We start from the raw sequence: 21,794 nt of genomic DNA on the forward strand, positions 1-21,794 counted from the left end.
CTCTAGCCGCTGTCTTTTGTATGTTCACAAAAAGACTATGGGTTCAGACCCCTACTATCATATTGGTTAAAACATTAAAAGAAGGTAAAGAGCACATAAAATGGAATAAAAACATTGAGGAAGTAGTGTGTCTATCTCTTTCGGAACACAGAATAGAGAACCATAGAGCAATAGCCCGAATTGATAGTTTTCAGTGAGGTCACTACAATTGTTACCTGGTGGGCAAAAGGGACAGTGAAACAGCGAGAAACAGTGGAAAACTTCGAGCAGTGCCTACTCAACTACAATTGCCCTCAACCACAGACTATACCACTATAGATATCCCTAATACAATCTGTAATAGTATCCATAATAGAATCTCTAATAGTATCCATAATAGAATCTGTAATAGTATCCATAATAGAATCTGTAATAGTATCCATAATAGAATCTCTAATAGTATCCATATAGAATCTGTAATTGTATCCATAATAGAATCAAGTAAAGTATCCCTAATAGAATCCGTTATAGTATCCACTATAACTATTACTATTAGAATAACTATGGGTATAACAGCGACAAGAGGAGTCTAAGCTTTTCTTTGACAGTAACATCATTCATTGAATCAAAGGACAACTGATACAGACTGAGGGCAAGGCTCTGGGTCTATTAGACAGGTACAGTTTACAGGGTAAGGGTAGACACAGACGCTACTACACGAGGCATCACACATAACACCTAGACCCCTTATCGTTAACACAAGATACACACGGACCTTAACATAAGAGGGGAACACAAATTTCCCAAAAGTGCTGTTATGCAACTGCTCTTTTCATACCATGGTCATTGCACAATAGCGCTTGCTCCTAAACCTAGCTGAACTCTTAATTAAACAGTGACTACATTATCTGTCGAGAAAAAACATTCAGAACTGGCTGTCCAGAGTTGGTCTCAGCATGGCAAACACATTTTTGTGGACTTACTTGTTCAGTCTGATCACAGTGTCTTCATTTGTGGCAGGTAAGAACAAAAAACGTAAACTAAATGCCAGCAGAATATCTCAAAGTGTAATTGGTGCTTATCTGACAAAAACATTGTCCTTTAAAATAATTTCTAATTCCTAATGTACCTATGCTAGTCTCTCTGAAACTACTCTGTGGTCCGTATTTTACTTTAAGAAGTTCACCATTTGGACAGAGACCTATTTACTTAGCAAACTTGTCAGTTATTCTTAATGCCTATACCTATATACAAAACATCCCTTATATTTCGCTGAAACAATCTAGACTTCTGTTTGATGCTGATGTCATATCATATGGCACTTGTATTTCAAAAAACTAAAACAGACTGAGGGCAAGGCTCGGGGTCTTAAATACAGGTACAGTTTACAGGGTAAGGGTGGACACAGATGCTTATACATGAGGGAACCTACACCAGGCATCACACTGAACACACAGACCCCTTATCGCTAACAGAAGATACACACTGACCTCAACATTAGAGGGGGACATGAATACCCTCTTAATTTGAACATTACACTTTGAACACTACACATTAAACCCAACAAAATACTTAGTTTGACACCCAAAAGGCCTCAGAATGTATTTTTGTTGGTTTAAAATGCTAAAAGTTACCCCGTGACCTTTTGGGTGGGAGCTGGGAGTTTAATTTAAGCAATCATGTAGTTGGATTTCTTTTTAAAAATGAGGAAAACTGTGCTGAGTCAGAGTTCATTGTTGTTGCACCGTGTAGTTTTTGAGCTATGGCTGGTGATAGAATTATTTTTAAAACACTGTTCATGACTTAAGAATTTATTAACCCTCCTGTTACTTTTATTGTTGTTATTGTTATTGCTATCGCTATTGGTATTGGTATTAGTATTGGTGTTAGTATTGAAATTGTTATTATTACAGTGCATGAAATGCCCTGTATTGTTATTCCTAGGCTTCTTCTTAATTCAGCCCGAACCGCTTAACGTAGAAACTTCATTCAAACTTTGACGCGTAGGTCTTGTAAACGACACTTATGCTATGTATTTTTCACTTTTCTAAACTTTATACTTTTTAATATATTAAAGAAAAACAAATATAAATTTCTCCCATTGACTTACATTGGGCCATTATGACATCATAATAGGGTCTTTAAACTGGCTTGCACCTGTGCTTCACAGACAGCTGCACCAAATCAAAGGAACCTCTACTCTCTCTGTCCCTCTCAATTTAACTGTAACTAGGAACATTAAGACACCATCCATTCTCTACTTTTTTTTCTCTCCATCTCTCCATCTTTCTCTCTCAGTCAACTTTCTCTCACACTCAATCTCTCTTCTTCACTCCATTTTTATCTCCTTTTTTCAATATTTTCACTCTCTCTTTATCTCTTCATCCAGAGCCACTCTTGTTCACTCTTCTTTCCTTCTTCCACTCTTCTTTCCTTTCTTATTTTCTTCTTTCACTCTTCTTTCCTTTGTTCTTTCCTTCTTTCACTCTTCTTTCTTTTCTTATTTCCTTCTTCCACTCTTCTTTCCTTCCTTCACTCTTCTTTCCTTTCTTCTTTCATTATTTCACTCTTCTTTCTTTTCTTCTTTCCTTCTTCCACTCTTCTTTCCTTTCTTCACTCTTCTTTCTTTTCTTCTTTCCTTCTTTCACTCTTCTTTCCTTCTTCCGCTCTTCTCTCCTTTCTTTACTCTTCTTTCCTTTTGTCTTTCCTTCTTCCACTCTTCTTTCCTTTCTTCTTTCCTTCTTTCACTCTTCTTTCTTTTCTTCTTCCTTTCTTAACCTTTGCATTTCATGCACTGGTATTTCCTTCAGGAAATGCATTTTCTAGTTGTTATTGTTATTATTACTATAACTATTACTATTATTATTAATGTATTAACCCTCCTGTTACCTTCACATTTACTAACATATTTTATCCTTGGGGTAAATTTGACCCCAGCAATTTAAACCTCCAGAAAAATGATTATAATTAAAATGTTTACCCAAGTTTATGTGTCAGGTACTTTATGTTTGTGTGTCGACTACCTAAATAGCCCTTTAAACACAACAAACACCCCCACCCACCCCCTTTATACATTCAGAATACCTGTTATGCAACCTGTCACTGATTGACCAAAAATGGAAAGAGATATGTTTTTGGTGTGGTCATGGCTTTATATTGTTTCGAAGTACATATTGTTATTTTCTATAACATTTTGAATTAAAAACAATTAATGTTAACAAGAATTGTAACAATTTGTGTAAAATGATGATATTTCTTATATGTTTCATACAGCTTTAACAGCCTGTGGTCAAATTGACCCCAAAGAACACTAACTGCATGTGCATGTGTACAGGACATTGACCAGTTGTCCCCATTAAATTAGGAAAATGCATTCAATATGAAGCAAACATTTTTAGCTTCTCTGTGTTTCTGTGTGTGTGTCATATTATTCGGTGCTGACACCACTTAGTCTGCATATGTTTGGGTGAGCTCAGAGGTGATAAGAAGAGTCAAACTGTTCTTGATTTCAGAAAGTGCTGTTGGGATGACACAAAAGGACTTTTAGTTGAGCTTGGCTATTCTTGCTGACATTAGAAACATCTATGGCATCAGGATTAGATAAATCTTAAGTATATAAACTCTGTGCAATGTTAGTGAAAATGCTTCACTTTCATCCTTGTGCTGTGAGTGAGTGGATTAACCTGAGTGAATTTTCACCTAACATTCTAATTGCTTATCATGGCTAGTTTATAGTAGTTGAAAAAAAAGGTATTAACTAAACTACAATGTTTAATCCAAATGCAGTGATCTTCATCATTATGATGTTACTTATTATGATATCCTTATGTAGACCCATATACTCGCGTTGGGACCAGTATGTGAGAGCGTGAGAAAAAGGAAGTGTGAGTACATGTTAACCAGTTCATGGATCGTATTGCAATGCACATGGTTAATCAGTGACGGGCGGTGAGGTTCACAGCTGGTGAGGCACAGAAACCGGAAGTGATTACGTCATTCCGATCTCTAGTTGTTTAAAAAAAATAGAAATGTATACATCATACATGTATATATGCTTATGGTTTTAAAATTGTCATCTCACCAGAACTGAAAAAACGTTATGTTTTATTACAGTGCATGAAATGCCCTGTATTGTTATTCCTAGGCTTCTTCTTCTTCTTCTTCTTATTCTTGTTACCTTTTTCTGCGATTAATTCAGCCCGAACCGTTTAACGTAGAAACTTCATTCAAACTTTGTCGCGTAGGTCTTGTAAAGGACACTTATGCTATGTATTTTTCACCTTTCTAAACTTTATACTTTTTAAGATATTAAATAAAAACGAATCAAAATTTTCCCATTGACTTACATTGGGCCATTATGACATCATAATAGGGTATTTAAACTGGCTTGCACCTGTGCTTCACTGACACCTGCGCCAAATCCAAGGAACCTCTTCTCTGTCCCTCTCAATTTAACTGTAACTAGGAACATTAAGACACCTTCCATTCTCCACTTTTTTTTCTCTCCATCTCTCCATCTTTCTCTCTATCCCTCTCAGTCTACTTTCTCTCACACTCAATCTCTCTTCTTCACTCCATTTGTATCTCCTTTTTTCAATATTTTCACTCTCTTTTTCTCTTTATCCAGAGCCACTCTTGTTCACTCTTCTTTCCTTCTTCCACTCTTCTTTCCTTTCTTCTTCCACTCTTCTTTCATTCTTTCACTTTTCTTTCCTTTCTTCTTTCCTTCTTTCACTCTTCTTTCCTTTCTTCTTTCCTTCTTTCACGCTTCTTTCTTTTCTTCTTTCCTTCTTCAACTATTCTTTCCTTCTTTCACTCTTCTTTCCTTTCTTCACTCTTCTTCCCTTTCTTCACTCTTCTTTCTTTTCTTCTTTCCTTCTTCCACTCTTCTTTCCATCTTCCACTCTTCTTTCCTTCTTTCACTCTTCTTTCCTCTTTCTTTTCATCTTCCTTTCTTAACTTTTGCATTTCATGCACTGGTATTTCCTTCAGGAAATGCATTTTCTAGTTGTCTAATACTATTCCTTTTAAATGATTATTATTATAAGAAGTTATGCGGCTCAATAGTTAACTGACTTTTACTAAGGCTAAACGTACAATCGGTGTGGTAATTGAACTTTTACACCGTGTCAAATAAGATATTAATCGTTACAAGGAAGCTTATGTAGCCCTCCCACCAATGATATGGCTCATTTCAATTTGTCTAGGGAAAATATAACCTTTTACACAACTCGGCACTGATGGGCAGTAGTGTCATTTGTCAGTAGCTTGGCAATAACGTCGCTATTTACAAAACCAAGTAACTTTTCAGTAGCTAAGCTCTTTTATTGATCAAGTACCGCAGTAGCGTCCTCGAAAGCTAATTTATCCTGGACCATTCTGATGTTCATTCATAACAGGCTTCCCTGCAGCCATTAAACACACAAATTAAGCAGTGCATCACTTTAGGCGAGACGAGTGAAAATAGATAGATAGATATCGTCATTTCAAGTACACCAGACGCTGCTCATACATTTAAAATGAATTCTCCCCTAATTTTAAATGGGTAGTTTGCATGCAGATTCTAGACAACCGGATAACTAGAATGCTGTTGATATTTAGATACAGCTGAAGATAGCTTCTGGGTAGTGAAGCTGAATTTATTGTAGAGTAGCTGATAGCTTATCTTAAATATCAAGTAGCTTGCCCAACAATGCAACTCGGACACTTGAATTCGAAGTTGAGAAAAAAACACTTACATATTTATTTACGCAACGTATTAACAAGCAAACAGTTAAACACCACAGACATAGCACACAATACCAAAATGTTCTACTGACCGATATAATTTTGGTATAAAGTTTGGTATAAAATATATAAAGTTGGTGCACGTTTGTTGGAGCTCGTAATCCATTCACGGTTCCCCTGCACCTAGCAGCCTTTAGCTAGGTTTGTGTTGCGCATGAATATGTCCCGTTGGGAAACTTGAAACACTCCACTGCAAATGTCAATACCTTCTGTCACGTCGTTTGAAGCAAACATTTTAGCTCCGCCATTGGTCTCTCATTATTAATCATTTCACGTTTGGACTGCAAGTCCAATTTTGAGAACTGCTTCAGCTTAGCAATACAACCTTCCAAGTAGAAGCCTAGAAGTAGTCCAGCTTTAAAAACAACATATAATCGACAATTGCGCTCTCACTCGCCTCCCTTCTTGAAGCAGTGGTACTGCCTGCCTCAGTAGCAATATTTTTCAATGGGTTTTGAGCTCAACTCAAAGGTTCTGCGCTTGCGCACGCATGCGTAAAACCCAGTTTGGAGTGATTGCGCAATCCTTAAGCCTGATTTAAGGCCCTTGCATGCTTCTAAAGGGAGCATGAATTGCTAGGTGCTTACGCGTTGCGTTGGAGGTGTTGCCAAGCAATTCACACCCAGAACAATAGGCTTGCGTAAAATGGCGCAAGTCTAGAAAAAGGGGCCGACGCACGCAAGACGTGAAAAGTCGCGCAAATTAACAGTCCGGAATGTTCTTAACAGTGAGAAGAAAATGTTCAACTTCTCACATCTAGTGTCAAATTTGCCACATTGCATGCCAGTGATACTTTTCAAAAGGGCATAAAGAAGACCCAACTCTCCTTTCCTAACTTTCACTTCCTCTCCCTTCCTCCCCTTCCTCTTCCTTTTTCTACCCCTCTTTATCCTAACTGTAATGCTATATCCTCTCACTAGTACTCAACTCGCATTTACAGTACTGTCACATTCCTGATTTTTTTTTATGTAAAATAGTTATTGTTCTCTCTTTTCTCCGTCACTTTGGATAAAAGCGTTTGCTAAATGACTAAACGTAAATGTAAACATAAGGCCTATGTTGGAGTTGCTATGCAAGCACCCGTATGTACTTGAGGAAAAGCACATCTACATACATTCTGTTAAACTTAACCATGTACTTTTCATTGTAACCTCCTCTCTGTAGGGGCACCATTTGGGCACTGCTCAGGAGACCATTTGTCCATTGAAGGTGGAAATTATACTGTTGACAAGGACTTTGGGCCCGGCAGTGTGTTGGTCTACCACTGTCTACCTGGGTACTATTCTTCTGTCAGAAGTCGACGCTGTCTGGACACTGGAATATGGGATCCTCCTCCAAAACGCTCAATATCTGGAAGACCGGGATTGAAATGCAAACGTGAGTGATTTTCCTGGGATGATAGTATTCACTCATTCTGGTCTTGTCCGTCAGTCAGTGACTTGTCCTGATGTAATGGCTTTTTATCATGGATCAGTGAAGATGAACTCAGTAATAGAATAAAAATCTCTGTTATTCACTTCCCGCAGTTGTCAGATGTCCTAATCCAATGGTTTTTGAAGATGGATCTGTCCTGCCGGCACAAGACAGGTACTACGTAAATGACACAACAACGTATGAGTGCTTTTCTGACTACAAACTCTATGGGTCTGCGACTCGTGTCTGCCAAGCCAATGGAAAGTGGAGTGACAGGACACCCATTTGCAGTCGCAACAGTGAGTGTTATGATTATTGTTATTGTTATTGTTATTGTTGTTGTCGTTGTTGTTGTTGTTATTGCTATCGCTATTGGTATTGGTATTATCATTGGTGTTAGCATTGGTATTTAAATTGTTATTATTGCATTGTTATTATTACCACTATTTTTATTATTTTATTCTATATTCTATCTCATTCCCTCTTTCGTGTCATAGGTGATCACTGCCCAGATCCTGGAGTTCCTGCAGGAATGCGCAGAACAGGTAACATCTTCAACATTGGTGACAAAATCAGCTACCGTTGTGAGGATGGACTGATTCTGATGGGCTCCGAGGAGCGGACGTGCTTGGAGAGTAGAGACTGGACTGGACAAGAGCCAGCGTGTTACTGTAAGGTTCATTCCGGTTCATATCCAAATATGCATGCGCACAAACACATACATACACACACTAAGACATACACACACACACACACACTAAGACACACACACACACACACACACACACTAAGACATACACACACACACACCAAGACACACACACACACACACTAAGACACACACACACACACACACACACACACACACACACACACACACACACACACACACACACACACACACACACACTCCGTGCATCAATCAGACATTGCCTGCTCGCCTGTTTAATGTTGACAACTTCTGACAGAAAATTCTTGTCAAAATATGCAGTTGGTCAAAAACATAGGTGACCTGACCTTTGACAACACAATAAATGTATTCCTCCAGAGGAGTATAACTTACATATTTTCCTGTATCCTGATTTTTCAATCATGTTTATGTATATATAAAAAGGAGGTCCTGTTGCATTGTGTGTTGCGTTGATTCAAGCCAGTTGTGCTTTGTTGTTGTACCCTGCTCTACAGGATCTATTGATGGGCAGTTGTTCTATTGGTTAGGTTGGGTTGCTGGGTATGTGTACTTCTTCACTGGACATCACCTTAACCAAGCCCAACCCCTAACCCTAACCATGTATTGTAGTTAACAGAGTTTCAACAGATAGTTTATTTACAATCTGAGCATCTGTGGATAGTCTGTGGGGGTAAACAGTGTTTCTCAGAGCAAACAGGACCTTGGGGACAGGGTCTCTTAGCGCAAACCTGACTTTGGAAACAGTGTCTCTCCGATATTCATTATTTTGTAGCCACATTATTTGGAACTTCTTTACTACCTTATGCCCTTCCAAATAAATGGTGAAAAGGAGTATCAATCTGTGCAAAGAATTTCAAATTGTGAGCAAAATACAACCAAGATTACTTTCAATTTGTGCTTTTTTTTATGTAACAAATTACGATTATATATACATTTTAAAATGTTGTATTGCATTTTAAATATATGTAACACAACTTTTTATGTTTCAGATGATTATACGTACGACACAGCAGACGAAATTGCTGAGGCATTCAGTAGTTCCCTTCAAACCAGCTTAACTGTAGAGAGTGAGTTCCAGTTTCTTAATTCTTCTCACATAGAAGTCACATTTTTGTGTTATTTTTTTTGCTTTTTTTGTGAAATGTGTTTGTGAAATGTTAGTCTTCGCACTTGTGTTGAACATGCCGAGACAGCAACCTCTAAGTTAGTTAGTTGTATAATACTGAACTTAAAGGCTGCCAATTAAAATGAAAGGTTATATAGAGAAATTAAAATCCCTAGTATATAAAATATGCAGAATAAAACAGCTACTAGCCTACCACCAGTTTGCATCTTATTTTAGTTGTGTGTGGAAGAAGGTTATGGAAAGAAGGAAAATATCTTGTTTTGTTTTGTCTCTTCTTCTGTTTTCTGCTGAGACCCTGCTGACAGGGTGGGTCTTGTACTCCAGAGAATTAGGTTGTTGTTGTTGCACTGGCAGTGCAAATATCTGCTCTCCTGAACAAAAAAATCAAATGAAACGCACTTTTTTGTTTTAAATTTGACATTTCAGTGCTAATCATGCCATTGTCCTCAATAACAGAACATACCTTTATACTTGCTTTCCATGTTTTCAGCATCAAATGAACAAGAAGGAAAGAAAATACGCATGGAGAAAGGAGGAGACCTCCACATCTACATCTCCATCGATGCTTCTGATAGCATTGACCAAACAAGCTTTAATCAAGCGAAAGAAATTGTCAAAAAACTGATTGACGAGGTCAGAATCGTGCTTGTATTTATTTAAATGTACAATTTACTTCTGATAGCATTGAGATTACAAGCTTTAATCATGTGAAAGAAATTGTCAAAAAACTGATTGACGAGGTCAGAATCGTGCTTGTATTTATTTTAATGTACAATTTACTTCTGATAGCATTGAGATTACAAGCTTTAATCATGTGAAAGAAATCGTCAAAAAACTCATTGACGAGGTCAGAATCGTGCTTGTATTCAGTTAAATGTATGAATTGTTAGATTGACATATTTTTGAGTGAATTTTAGCATTTCATACAAACTTGGCAAACTCTGTCAATATGACATCTTACAGTACTATACCGCATTCAGGAACTTTTTTTTCTCCTAGATCCCTATGGAATTAGAATAAATATATTTACAATAATAACTGAAAATGATATTGTTCATTATATTTGTTAATAATTCCTACAAATTGACTACTAATGCTAAATGTTTTATACTCCAACAGATCAGCTACTATGAAATGACCCCCAAATATGATATTGCAATTTTTGCCACAACAGTGACCTCAATGGTAGACATAAAAAAGTACTATGGGGGAACTCAAAGGGAACTTTCTCAGGTCATTGTTGATTTGGATAGTTTTGATTATGAGGGTAAGCAATTTTTTCTTTGATCATGAAGCTCTGTAAACCTGATCAAGTTCAGAGTACTTAAAACTTTTGATCTAACCGATTACATAATACAATTTGAACACATAGTATATAAAAAGTAAACTTAACTTTAAAAATATACATCGGCTATACTGATTTATTTTGGTATCATTTTCATAATTTTTAAGTTCTCTGAACTCATATTATTCCAAAATTGTCCATGATTTTGCCTCGTCGGATATTTGTGTTTCTCTGGGTCTTTCACAAACTAGTTACTACGCAATTACAAGTTTTTAAAAGGGTATCTCCCTTATGTTCCAACTTCTTGCGCAAGCTATTACTGTAGAGAGAACTGTCATTGGTCGACCACCTTCCCAGTGCTGTCAGATGTACATTTACATCTGTGATTTAGCAGACGCTTTTATCCAAAGCGATTTACAAGGAATTTTGCATTTATAGATCAGGAGCAGTTAAGGGGTTCACACTTATACACTTGCTAATGCTAAGGAGGAGTGGGGAATCGAACTAGCAACCTTCCAACCTCTCGATTACTAAACGACTCCTCTACCTTAAGTCTGCTGTCTCCATCTCTCATCACAAGATCTCTGCAATCGTGTTCTCAACGACGTTGATGACGTCAGATACTAAAAAAATATTAGTTATCAGGCAATGTTTACTCAGACAAATACATTCCAATACAATTAAAACGTCTTCACTTGCTCAGAAAACTATTACATTAAAAGTTGTGTCAACTAAATACCAGGTTTTAAGTGCTGAATACATAATGTTAATAAGTTAGTTGAACTGTTTGGGTTTACAGTGAGGTATTCAAACCTAAATGTGTACATAAATGTAGTGACACGCCCTCAGTGTTTTACTACCTAAGGTCCAATGCGCTTTATTGGCATGACCATTTCAAGAAAATAGTGTTACTATAGAATAGTGGTTCCCAAAATGTTTACAGTCCCGTACATATCCAGCCGTGGAATTGTCAGGGTAGGTCACTTACTGCCGCTGCCACGCCCCCTCCCCCTGCACACATATTCAGCCTATAACCCTTCAAACTGTCAGGGTAGGTCACTAACCTACCTGTTGCTATTTTTGGCAGTGTAATTATTTAGCTGAATATGGGTAAACATGAGTATTTTTGGCAATGCGACTTGGCTATTCGGACTTTTTAAGATTTCTTGTGTATATATAGCTCAGTTTGAAAATGTGATGGGCTTTTTCACTTTGAAAACACAAATCAAATCTTCTCCCCGCGTACCCCCGGAACCACTTTGCGTACCCCTGGGGGTACGCGTACCCCAGTTTAGGAACCGATGCTAAAGAACATGAAAATACAGAAACATAGAGTAAAATGTCTGCATGCTTAACTCATAATTTGGCCACTGACTGAAGCAGAAGTAGGTAGCCGTGGTAGACCAGCCTATAGCATAACCTAGCTCTCTGTTGAACCATTTTGATTTTAAGCAGATTATGCATTTAGGTGCACAGTTAATGGTACAGTGTAAATCTAATTAACTTTATTGCATAGGTTACTTACTAACACACCCCCAGTTAGGGGACCAATTAGGAATATGTTTTATATATAGCGTATGGTGATGAGATTAGCAACAGTAGGAGAGAGCAGCACATAATGATGACATTTCGCAAGAATACACCCATGGACAATGAGCACAACATGACAGTAGATAAATAATTCACATGACACGCCACATTTTGTATGTACATGATATTAGAATCAAAATGTCAGGCTATAATATCTATTATGAACCTAATTTCTTGATTTATAAATGCTTTCAAAAGGTGTTCTTGTGTTTACTGCAAGATGTTTGTTCTTTTGACAGGAAGGGGAAATAACGCAGGAAGTAATATTGCTGGAGCTTTTCACCACATTCTTTCACAAATGAGTTGGGTAAGGGAAAATGAAGCCCGGTTTGTGAACACTAGTCATATCATCATCATGTTCACTGATGGTAATCATGTTATTATTATTATTATTATTGTTATTGTTATTGTTATTATTATTATTATTACCATAGCATTAAATGAAATATGTATGACATATGCATTTTAATCATAATATAACCAAGTTGAAGTTCATCTAAAGATATAGCATCTATTTTTCAAGGTGAAGCCAACATGGGTGGCAACCCAAAACCAAAGATTGATCAGATAAAATATCTATTAGAAAAAGAAAAAGGCAATCCAGAAAATCTTGGTGAGACATACTTTCTAAACTTCCAAAATGAAATACTATATTATTTTCCAAAATGAAATACTATCTAGACTTCAAAAATGAACATTTGAATTTGAGTTTGAATATGGGTGAAAACTATATTTTTCCAAGTATAAACACACCCAATGCCTTGTCAAGGTTCGGCTCCAGCTACCAGTATATATTCAAACGTAACACAAGTCAAATGTATCTCTGCAGCACCATTCTAGAAAGAAACACTAGACTTCGTACCCTGAACTGCCAATGTTTTCAGTAGCTATATTGAAATAGAGTTTTCTGCAGATGAATGGGCTTGCCTTTCAGTTGTGTTTGGACCCTCAAGACTAAGGCAAATGTTCCTTTTCCCCCACAGATATATATATGTTTGGTGTTGGTGGAGAAGTTCAGAGAGAAGAACTCAATATTTACGCAACAAAAAAAAACAATGAAAAGCATGTCTTTGTGGTGACGGACATGGAAAAACTACACACGATCTTTGAGGACATGATTGGTATGGTCTGTCTTACGATGTACTTTGCCTCCAGTAGGGGTTAAGCCTGAAAAGGAGAGTCCCTGCTTTATGTCACCTTTCATGCAGAAATAATTCAGTATCATTGGTATGACAAAGTCAAAACATTTAATATGTCGGCCATTCACTGTTGCTTGTGGAATGCCAGGAATCCGCTCAGTGAGAACTGTAGCGTTATTGACAGGTCATAAGACATGCCACATCCAGTTACTAGCCATCAGCACAGATGAGGATCAATGTCATCCTACCCTACCTTCCATGACAACTGATTTACATGACAATTTCCCATGACAACTTCCCATGACAACTTCCCATGACAACCTCCCATGACAACTGATTCCCATGACAACTTCCTGTGACAACCTCCCATGCCAAGTGATTCCCATGACAACTGATTCCCATGACAACTGGCAGGATATGCCACGCTCAACTCAGACAGGACATGCCACCTTTAACTCAGGATATAGCTTATTTAACATACTTATTACATCAGGCTAAAATAGTTAATAGAGGGGTAAAATCATAAAAGCTGCCGTCACTTTTAACCGCCATGGAAAACGTGCCGTCAGTAATTCCAATCCAATACACGTCTTATAAAATTGCTCCTCACTGTCCTTTAGCTGTCAGTTCTGAATGTGCACTTAAGAAACTCAGAACTCATAAACTCTGCCTTTAAGGCCAAATGGTGTCACAGTAACCTGTGGGTGGAGGCATTATGGCTCGGTACTGACAAATAACTGCTTGTTACTGAGTTCACCCTCATTTTCAGAATTCAACAAAAATGTTTAAGGGTTTGTTGGGTTCGTCAGTTGAAAAAAATAGGGCCTATTAGTTTCCACGTGCTTCAAGCTGATATGACCCCAAATGTGAGCAGTGAAGTATCCCCCAACACTAAGAGCACTGTGATTTCCTGTGTCTTCAGTGTGAGACAGCAAGCTCTCCTCGTGCACTTGTCTTAGAGACCCCCCATGAGCCTCATAATATAACTTGACCTCTGATCCTGGGCATTTAGGCTACATGATGGACAATCTCTCCAAAATCTCTCTTTTTCTGTTACTAAACATTTCCTAACATCTGTACAATACTATGATACAATGTCATTTATTTTTTTGATTAGTGATAAAAGCAGTACTGGCAAAATGAATGATCGACTCACCATGTATTTCATTCAGTTTTGTTTTGTTTTGTTTTGTCCTTTCTGTAGATGAGAAGACCAGTGTCGGTTTGTGTGGACTCCACAGAGACTACCAATTTGAAAAGGACCAAGACGAAAATCTAAAGAAGAGACAACCTTGGCTGGTTGAAATTAAAGTCCATGTTAGTTAGTGTTCTGGAAATAATTATAAATTATTCTTTTTAAATTCAGAATTGAACAATAACTAATCGATGGTCTGTTGCAATGCCAGTTGTTATAGAAACCAAGCCAAACGACACTAAGTTAGATTTGCAACTTAATAAGGTAAAACACAAAAGCCATCGTCACTCAGTAATCAGTGACATCTTGTTTAAAGACCTATTGCTAAAGGCATTGCCTTGCTGGCAGGAACTGGCTACCTGTTTGCCCTTCACTCTCTATGCAGTATGACAGTGAATGCTCCAAATGTAAAGTCTTGTATGACCACAAGTTGACTTTTAAGTTCTTTTCTTCAGCATGAAGAACTCGTCTCCAATTGTTTGGGATCTCTCATCACACCCCGGTTTGTCCTAACTTCTGCCCACTGCTTCAAGTCTGTCAACACTGACAAAACCACTGTAACACTCACCACAGGTTTCACAGGTTGTATAACTCACATACACAGTCATATGTAACCTATTTTTTTTATAATAGAATTATGTGTTGCTGATAATTGATTTTTTCTTGTAGGGGTGGAACGGGTCATAATTCATAGTGGATATAATAGCAAGGCCAAAACGGATAAAGGAATACCTGAGTTTTACGACTACGATGTGGCTCTTATTAAGCTTAAGAAAGAGATTACGCCCTCTGCCTTCACAAGGTTAGTCCTTTCGTCACATTTCCTCAAATCTCTGATCTTGTCCCAGTGAACAATTGGCAAGAGGTACTTTGTTACTGAACAAAAGCGTTGATAAAAATTAATGCTATCAGTTTAACACGTTAACGTCAATTTTTGACCTCCCAAACTGTATAGTAGGCTAACGTTACGTTTGAGTGAATGGTGAGCGCAATACGGCGAAATGGATGATAAAAAGCTTCTGAATAGAAAGTTTACCTTTAAAAGTTGTGTTGTGCAAAAGAAGCAGGCTTCACTGTTGTCTGAAAATGTCAACAGGCAGCTGGCTGAAAGCACATAAGTATTAGGCTTACCTTTTATTGGTAACCTAGCTGTTATGGTTCATTGTTTTTGAAATAAGAGGCCTGACTTCTATGTTCACAGCAAACTTGAAAAAAAGAAAATAATAAGCCACGGTTTAACTGCACTATAGGCTGAGTCTCTGAAGTGTGCACTATAATTTTATTTTGTACCGCCCTGTTTGGCAATGTTGCTTTTCAATAAAATAAAACATTGCATAAAGCAAGCCAATCCACTTTTCCATGTTGATAAGAGCATTAAAATAAAATAAAAATGATGGAAAAAAATAATTGAAGGGACATTTAGAATAGATAAAAATTAGCGATTAATCGCGATTCATTTTGAGTTTACTATGACAAAAATGCGATTAAATATTTTAATCGTTTGACAGCACTAATAAAAATGTATTATCATTGAATAGTAATACAATCATAAAAGCATACATAAATCAAGACAATGTGCATATTGTTTGGTTTACTATAGTACAGAACTGTCTGACCGCCTAAAGCAAGAATCCATAATTCTATTCCCTTTTTGAACTCGGGCTGGGTGATATGGATATCGTCTCTTGTCATCTTTAAGGTTGTGCTAAAAATTTGCAATTACAAGTTCATGTCGAATAAAAGATAAGAATCAGATCTTTTAAATTAAATTACATTTATTGACTATAATGGAAGAGCCCAATGCAAGTGCATGAATAGTGCATATAGGTTTTAAATTTACTTTTAGTTAAAAAAATTATAATAATTGATTTATTTTAAGCATTAACTTATATATGCATGAATATGATTTATGAAATGAAACATTTATATGATTAACAATCTACTAATCTACCATTTACCAGAGGTTGCCTGTTATTGCACTCGGTGGCTCACTTCAGAAGTGTTGCCAACAGTGGACAGTGCTGCAGCTGGGGAGAATATTACAAGAGAGAGCAAAAGAAGACAGTTGAAGTAAATTAGAGTTAAATTAGTATTACTTTGGACTTTCCTTTCGATTATACCCTGGGAATAATTCATTTCAAGCAGCTTGCCAGGATCCTTGAGTGAAACGAGGACCTGCAGGTTTGAGAAACTACTGTGTTTGTGCGGACTGTGTGTGTTTTTTTTTTACATTTATTTATCCATGTTTTTTTTCTGTGTGCAAGACTGAATGATGCTGATGAATAGAAGTGTTATGAGAAATTGTATGTTTGATTAATAGGATTTTTGTAATGATCTTTTGAGTGCTATGTTTTCTTTCTGTTTTCTGGGATATGCTAATTAGTTTGATAGTAAACTTGCTCATTGGTTCAGTGTTCTTTTTCACAGTATTTTAACATGTGGTATATCAACTGTAGCGCAGAGTTGAATGTTAATTTGGCAGGTAAACCTGCATGGCGCCTGAGCAATGTCCAGCTTTCAAAGCTTTACAGCCTCCCCTAGTTTACAAGTGTAAAGTTTATCCTACAGTAAAATATATGTACAATGGTGTCTTTTATCAGTGTCTGAAGTACAATGGTGTCTTTTATCAGTGTCTGAAGTACAATCACGTCTTTTATCAGTGTCTTAAGTATAAGGGTGTCTTTCATCAGTGTATGGTGATTGATTACTCCTTTCCTCTTTAGACCGATCTGCATTCCTTGCACTAAGGAAACCAGTGGTGCTTTAAAACTGGCCCGCACTGGTGTTACCTGTAAGCAGCATGGTAAGTATATATGTGGTCAGATTAATATAATTGGAACCAAAACATATCATAACTATAAATTAAAAAATACATTGTAAATTATATTACAAAAATAATAATTATATTTTAAATAATTTTATTAAATTAATATATACAAATATAAATACTAAATGCTGACAAAAATATTTAACATTCCAAAAAAAAGAGGGAAAATGAAGTTCACATTTCATCCAGTGTACACACCAATATTTCACTTTTTAAATAAATAACTGTAATTTCCCAACTATATACAAGGGAATGCATTTTTCCGCCTGGAAGTTCCGGTCTCGGTGGCTACGGCCAAACACCACCCGTGGGAATATCCCTTACCTGCCCCACTCCCACTCGTACTATATTGCTTAAATAATCTCTTGATAATGACTGTGTGTTTTGTGGAATGCTGGGAGTCCAGGCTTCACACGTGTTAAACAGACACGATGGAAAATTCTGTAAAATCTATATACGTTCATTTTTCTACAGTATTAAAGATAACAGTGTGTTTACACATATAACCCCTTTCATATACAGCAACATAGAAATAATGAATGACCTGAATTTCAAAGGGCATTTTGTCATATGAAATGTATATGCAAGCTCTTGACCACAGATTTATCATGCAAGTATCGTACATGACAAGTGTGATTTCTATGTTTTTTTGTAGAGATCTTTGGTGTATATTGGTATATACCCATTTCAGTACATTAGTGTTGGCTAAACAATTTAAAAGTGTTGTCAGCTTAGCCCACCCATAGATGCATAAACGTATGACTGGGGATTACAATGCTGTCTAGATTTGGCCTGGGATGCTATAAAACATTGTTTATTGTGCCCATAGTCATATTATTTTTTTTCTCCTACAGAGGACATCTTGTTGGATAACAAACATGTGGAAGCTTTATTCATGTCAACTCCAGAAAAGAATAGAAAGATGAAAAAAGCCTTCATCCATCTAAAAGATAAAGTGAGCTTGTGTGTGACATTACTTTCCTTTTTAAAATGTTCACAGGTGTGTTTTCCAGAGCCTTCTTATTGCAACGTCATTGCTAAATTATACCTTACAGTAAGGTATAGAGGTGTTTCGTAAAACATCGTTCTCTAAAAGATTCAGATTGTCTTTTGTTACTCTTAAGAGATACTTTGGGAAACATCTTTAGTAAAGTTAAGCTTTCGAGTCTTTGTAGAACACGAAGAGACACTGTAACCGGTAAAGCGCACCTCAGCGTTGTCACTTGATAGGCTTAAACTAGTTTTAGTTGTGTGATGTGTGCTTGCAAACATTTATCTGCTCTGTAGGAGAAGCCCTGCCTTGAAAAGTCAATAATACCCCAACAAATAACCACTACCCGCTACGAGGAAGTGGTGACGGAGAGGTTCCTGTGCACTGGAGGGCTTGATCATAACCATATTGATGATGGTGCCTGCAAAGGTTGGCTGACTTTTATAATGGCATTGTTGGATTTAAAAACAAAATGTAACACATATCCAATAGTTTTGTTGTTAGAAGATATTGCACATTTGGACCAGAGATAGTTTTCACTCTTGCTTTGTGACTCACTCCGTTGTGACTGGCTACATCTACAGTATGGAATTATTTATTTATTCATTTTTCGCGTACAGGGGAATCTGGGGGTGCCTTGTTTCTTGAGAGACGCAAGCGATCAATACAGGTAAGAAAGGTCTGTGTGTGTGCGTGTGTGTGCGTGTGTAGGTAGGTGTATGTGTGTGTGTGTGTGTGTGTGTGTGTGTGTGTGTGTGTGTGTGTGTGTGTGTGTGTACATTAGTTGATTCAAACAATTCTGTTTGAATCAACGGATCAGCAAGTCATTGGCCTCACAAGTCTAACACACAAGGCGCATTTGTGTGTCTGTGTGTCTGTGTGTGTGTGTGTGTGTGCATGTCTGTGTGTGAAGTAATGTAATGCGGTTTAAGTAGCGGTTTAATATTTTAAGAAAATGTACAGTGCCTTTTAAGCACCTTGAGACAATTGTATTAAATTGGGGCAATATAAATACATTGAATTGAATGGCATATTTTAGAGGTTTTGAACCATCCTGTTGTTAAACTGACTGTGTGTTTCTCCTTTAAGGTTGGAGTTATCAGTTGGGGTGTGGTGGATGTCTGCACAGGAAAAGGTTCAGGAAAATCTCATGATGACCATCGAGATTACCACATCAACCTCTTTAAAGTACAGAAGTTCTTGAGGGACAACTTGGTGAATGAGACTCTAACCTTTATAGACTAAAATATTGTCTCATGTATTCAAAAAACAACCTGGTTTTCAAGGCCCAGAATCGATTTTACCACTCTTCAAGACGCATGAATGACAGTCTTTTAACTTTTAATTTGAACTTCAATTTCAATCTCAATTACAGCAACTTTGGGTATTTTAAACACATATTAGAATTTGATGACATAAATTAATCAATAAAGATGAAATTATGAAGATAATGTTTGGACAACCATTTTTGCATCAGTGATTCTACTCTAAAACGTTACTGTTGCTCATTTAAATATAGTAGCAGAAAGGTCACGGGTGAAAAGAGGAAGTGGGGTCAATATTGTTACGATTGTGTGTTAGCCATTTACGGGTTACTAATACAGGCCTGTTTTAGTGACAAATAAGGTCTCTGTTAAGCATGACTAATCAGTTATTACACCTGTATTAGTGATCAATAAGGTCTCTGTTAAGCATGACTAATCGGTTATTACACCTTTATTAGTGATCAATAATGTCTCTGTTAAGCATGACTAATCGGTTATTACACCTTTATTAGTGATCAATAAGGTCTCTGTTAAGCATGACTAATTCGTTATTAAACCTGCATTCAATAAGGTCTCTGTTAAGCATGACTAACTACTTACTAACCGAGATTGAGGTCATGCCGGGAAATATCATAGGCTGTAACGTATCGGCAAAGCCTCAGTCTGATATTTCCAGGCATGACCGAACGGTCGAGGTTAGTAAAGTAAATGATATGGCATTTTTAGCTCATTTCATTTTGTAAATGAAAAGAAATGGTAATTGTAAATAGAAAACATGTTGTTATGTTCAGCTCTTAAGTCTCTCGACACAGTAGCCCCTTATACATGTGTCAATGTGATCCGATCACATCGCGTCTGATCCGATAGAAACTCGCGATGAGGTTACAATTGCCTCATGTAGCACAAGCCTCGATGTGATCCGGTCGTGTTTCCGCCCATGTCTGAGCCTTTCGAGGGAGGTGGTTTACACCGATCGTTTAGCTCAGAAAAGGGCGTGTCAAATCAGGCCGATGTGACGGCGGTGACAGCCTGCGTGGACATGACCCCAGCCTCTTATAGGGAGTGCCAAGGCAGAGCTCACTCACAGCGAGTGATCTCAGGGGAGTCAGGTCTCATGTGCAGAACATATTTTATGTGAATAAAGGACTTTTTATACCTCTAATCGACTCGGTTTGTTGTAATATGCTACACGAATGCCGTGAGGTCAAACGGAATAGTGTAGGTCTAACTGGAGCTCAACTCAACTCAACTATTACAGCTAGCTTGACGCTATCAAACACATTGGAACACATAGTGGCTAGGTAGCTGTCTGCTAATAAGTAACATTTGATATTAGTAACATATAAGTAACACATCAGCAGTAATGAATCAACTGTTCTGATATTAAATGTACTACTAACATGCCATTCTCAAATTAAAGCCAGTGACATGAGTATTAATGATTAACAAGTTAACGATGGATACCGACAGTTAGCATACCTAGCTAGGTAGCATTACCATTGGATGTGAATGACAGTTATGCTAGCTCTTGCTAGCCCATGCTATGCCCAAGAAGGAGCATTGTTTCCGGGGATTTTCACTTGACGAGCGGGGGCAATATAGTCATCTGGAGAGTTCAAAATGATACTAAACGAAGGGAAATCTACTGTATGCAGATATTTCTGCTTAGTAGACAATGCAGATTCTAATAAGGCTGTTGGATATGTCCAATGTATGGAGTGTGAAGTTTTAATTAAATATGATTGATGCAACTCTCGTTCTCCACAACAACATGGATAAACCTGGATGGTTGGATGTAGTTTCAGAACGAACGTCGGCATGCAAAAAGAGCTTCAATGGTAAGACTTGTCTGTTGTCCCTCTGTTGGTGTCTAATAAAACGTGAGTTTTATTAAAGCAAAACGTGTGAATTGTGTAGCTATTTCATTCCGAGATAGCAGGGGAGTAAAATGCTCCGCTGCCAAAAAAGATTACATGTTTTTAACTTCGGGGTTAATTCCCTTCCCTTTACGTCTGCTGCTGGTTAGTAAATACAGACAGCCGGAAAGGTTAACAAATGGAATGAAATAGCTACACATTACACACGCTATGCTTTAATAAAACCCACGTTACTCACATACTGGTTAACACTGTTACAGCAGGTGTATCAACTGTACCCATGTCTCAACTGTACTAATACCACTGTCAATTATGAGTTCAGTAAAAGACGGAGCAAACACAGTTTTCTACCGTTGTTGAAACACATCCACGCGTAGACTTGTTTTCTTTCCGGCTGAGAGTGGTTATTCAAAGAAAATATTAAGAACTATATAGCCTACTGATAGAAAGAAGGGAACTTTTAGCCACTACACTGCCTTTGCACAATGCGGATCCACGTTGATGTTGTTAGTAAACAAACCAGGTGGGAGCACATCTCTGTCGTCTTTGCGCATGCCCGAGGCAAGGTAACCGGATCACATTTTGCACATGTAGACACATAACGACAAGAGCCGATTCCCTTAAAAATG

General features: G+C 37.4%; 1 protein-coding gene across 1 annotated transcript; it reads left to right on the forward strand.

Annotated features, from left to right (window-relative positions):
• Positions 1–935: 935 nt before the first annotated feature.
• Positions 936–19,268, forward strand: LOC308362815 (complement factor B-like; the record flags this gene model as incomplete). Its single annotated transcript, XM_080835539.1, has 18 exons — positions 936–999; positions 6,931–7,143; positions 7,293–7,478; positions 7,677–7,850; positions 8,860–8,937; positions 9,487–9,629; positions 10,116–10,263; positions 12,111–12,239; positions 12,395–12,484; positions 12,855–12,992; positions 14,215–14,327; positions 14,661–14,790; positions 14,875–15,007; positions 16,929–17,008; positions 17,887–17,987; positions 18,320–18,452; positions 18,644–18,693; positions 19,113–19,268. 18 exons carry the CDS (start codon positions 936–938, stop codon positions 19,266–19,268), a joined length of 2,259 nt encoding a protein of 752 aa, XP_080691665.1.
• Between the last annotated feature and the right edge of the window lie 2,526 nt (positions 19,269–21,794).

Source organism: Sprattus sprattus, assembly GCF_963457725.1.
Source record: "Sprattus sprattus genome assembly, chromosome: 3".
Classification (NCBI taxonomy): Eukaryota; Metazoa; Chordata; class Actinopteri; order Clupeiformes; family Clupeidae; genus Sprattus; species Sprattus sprattus.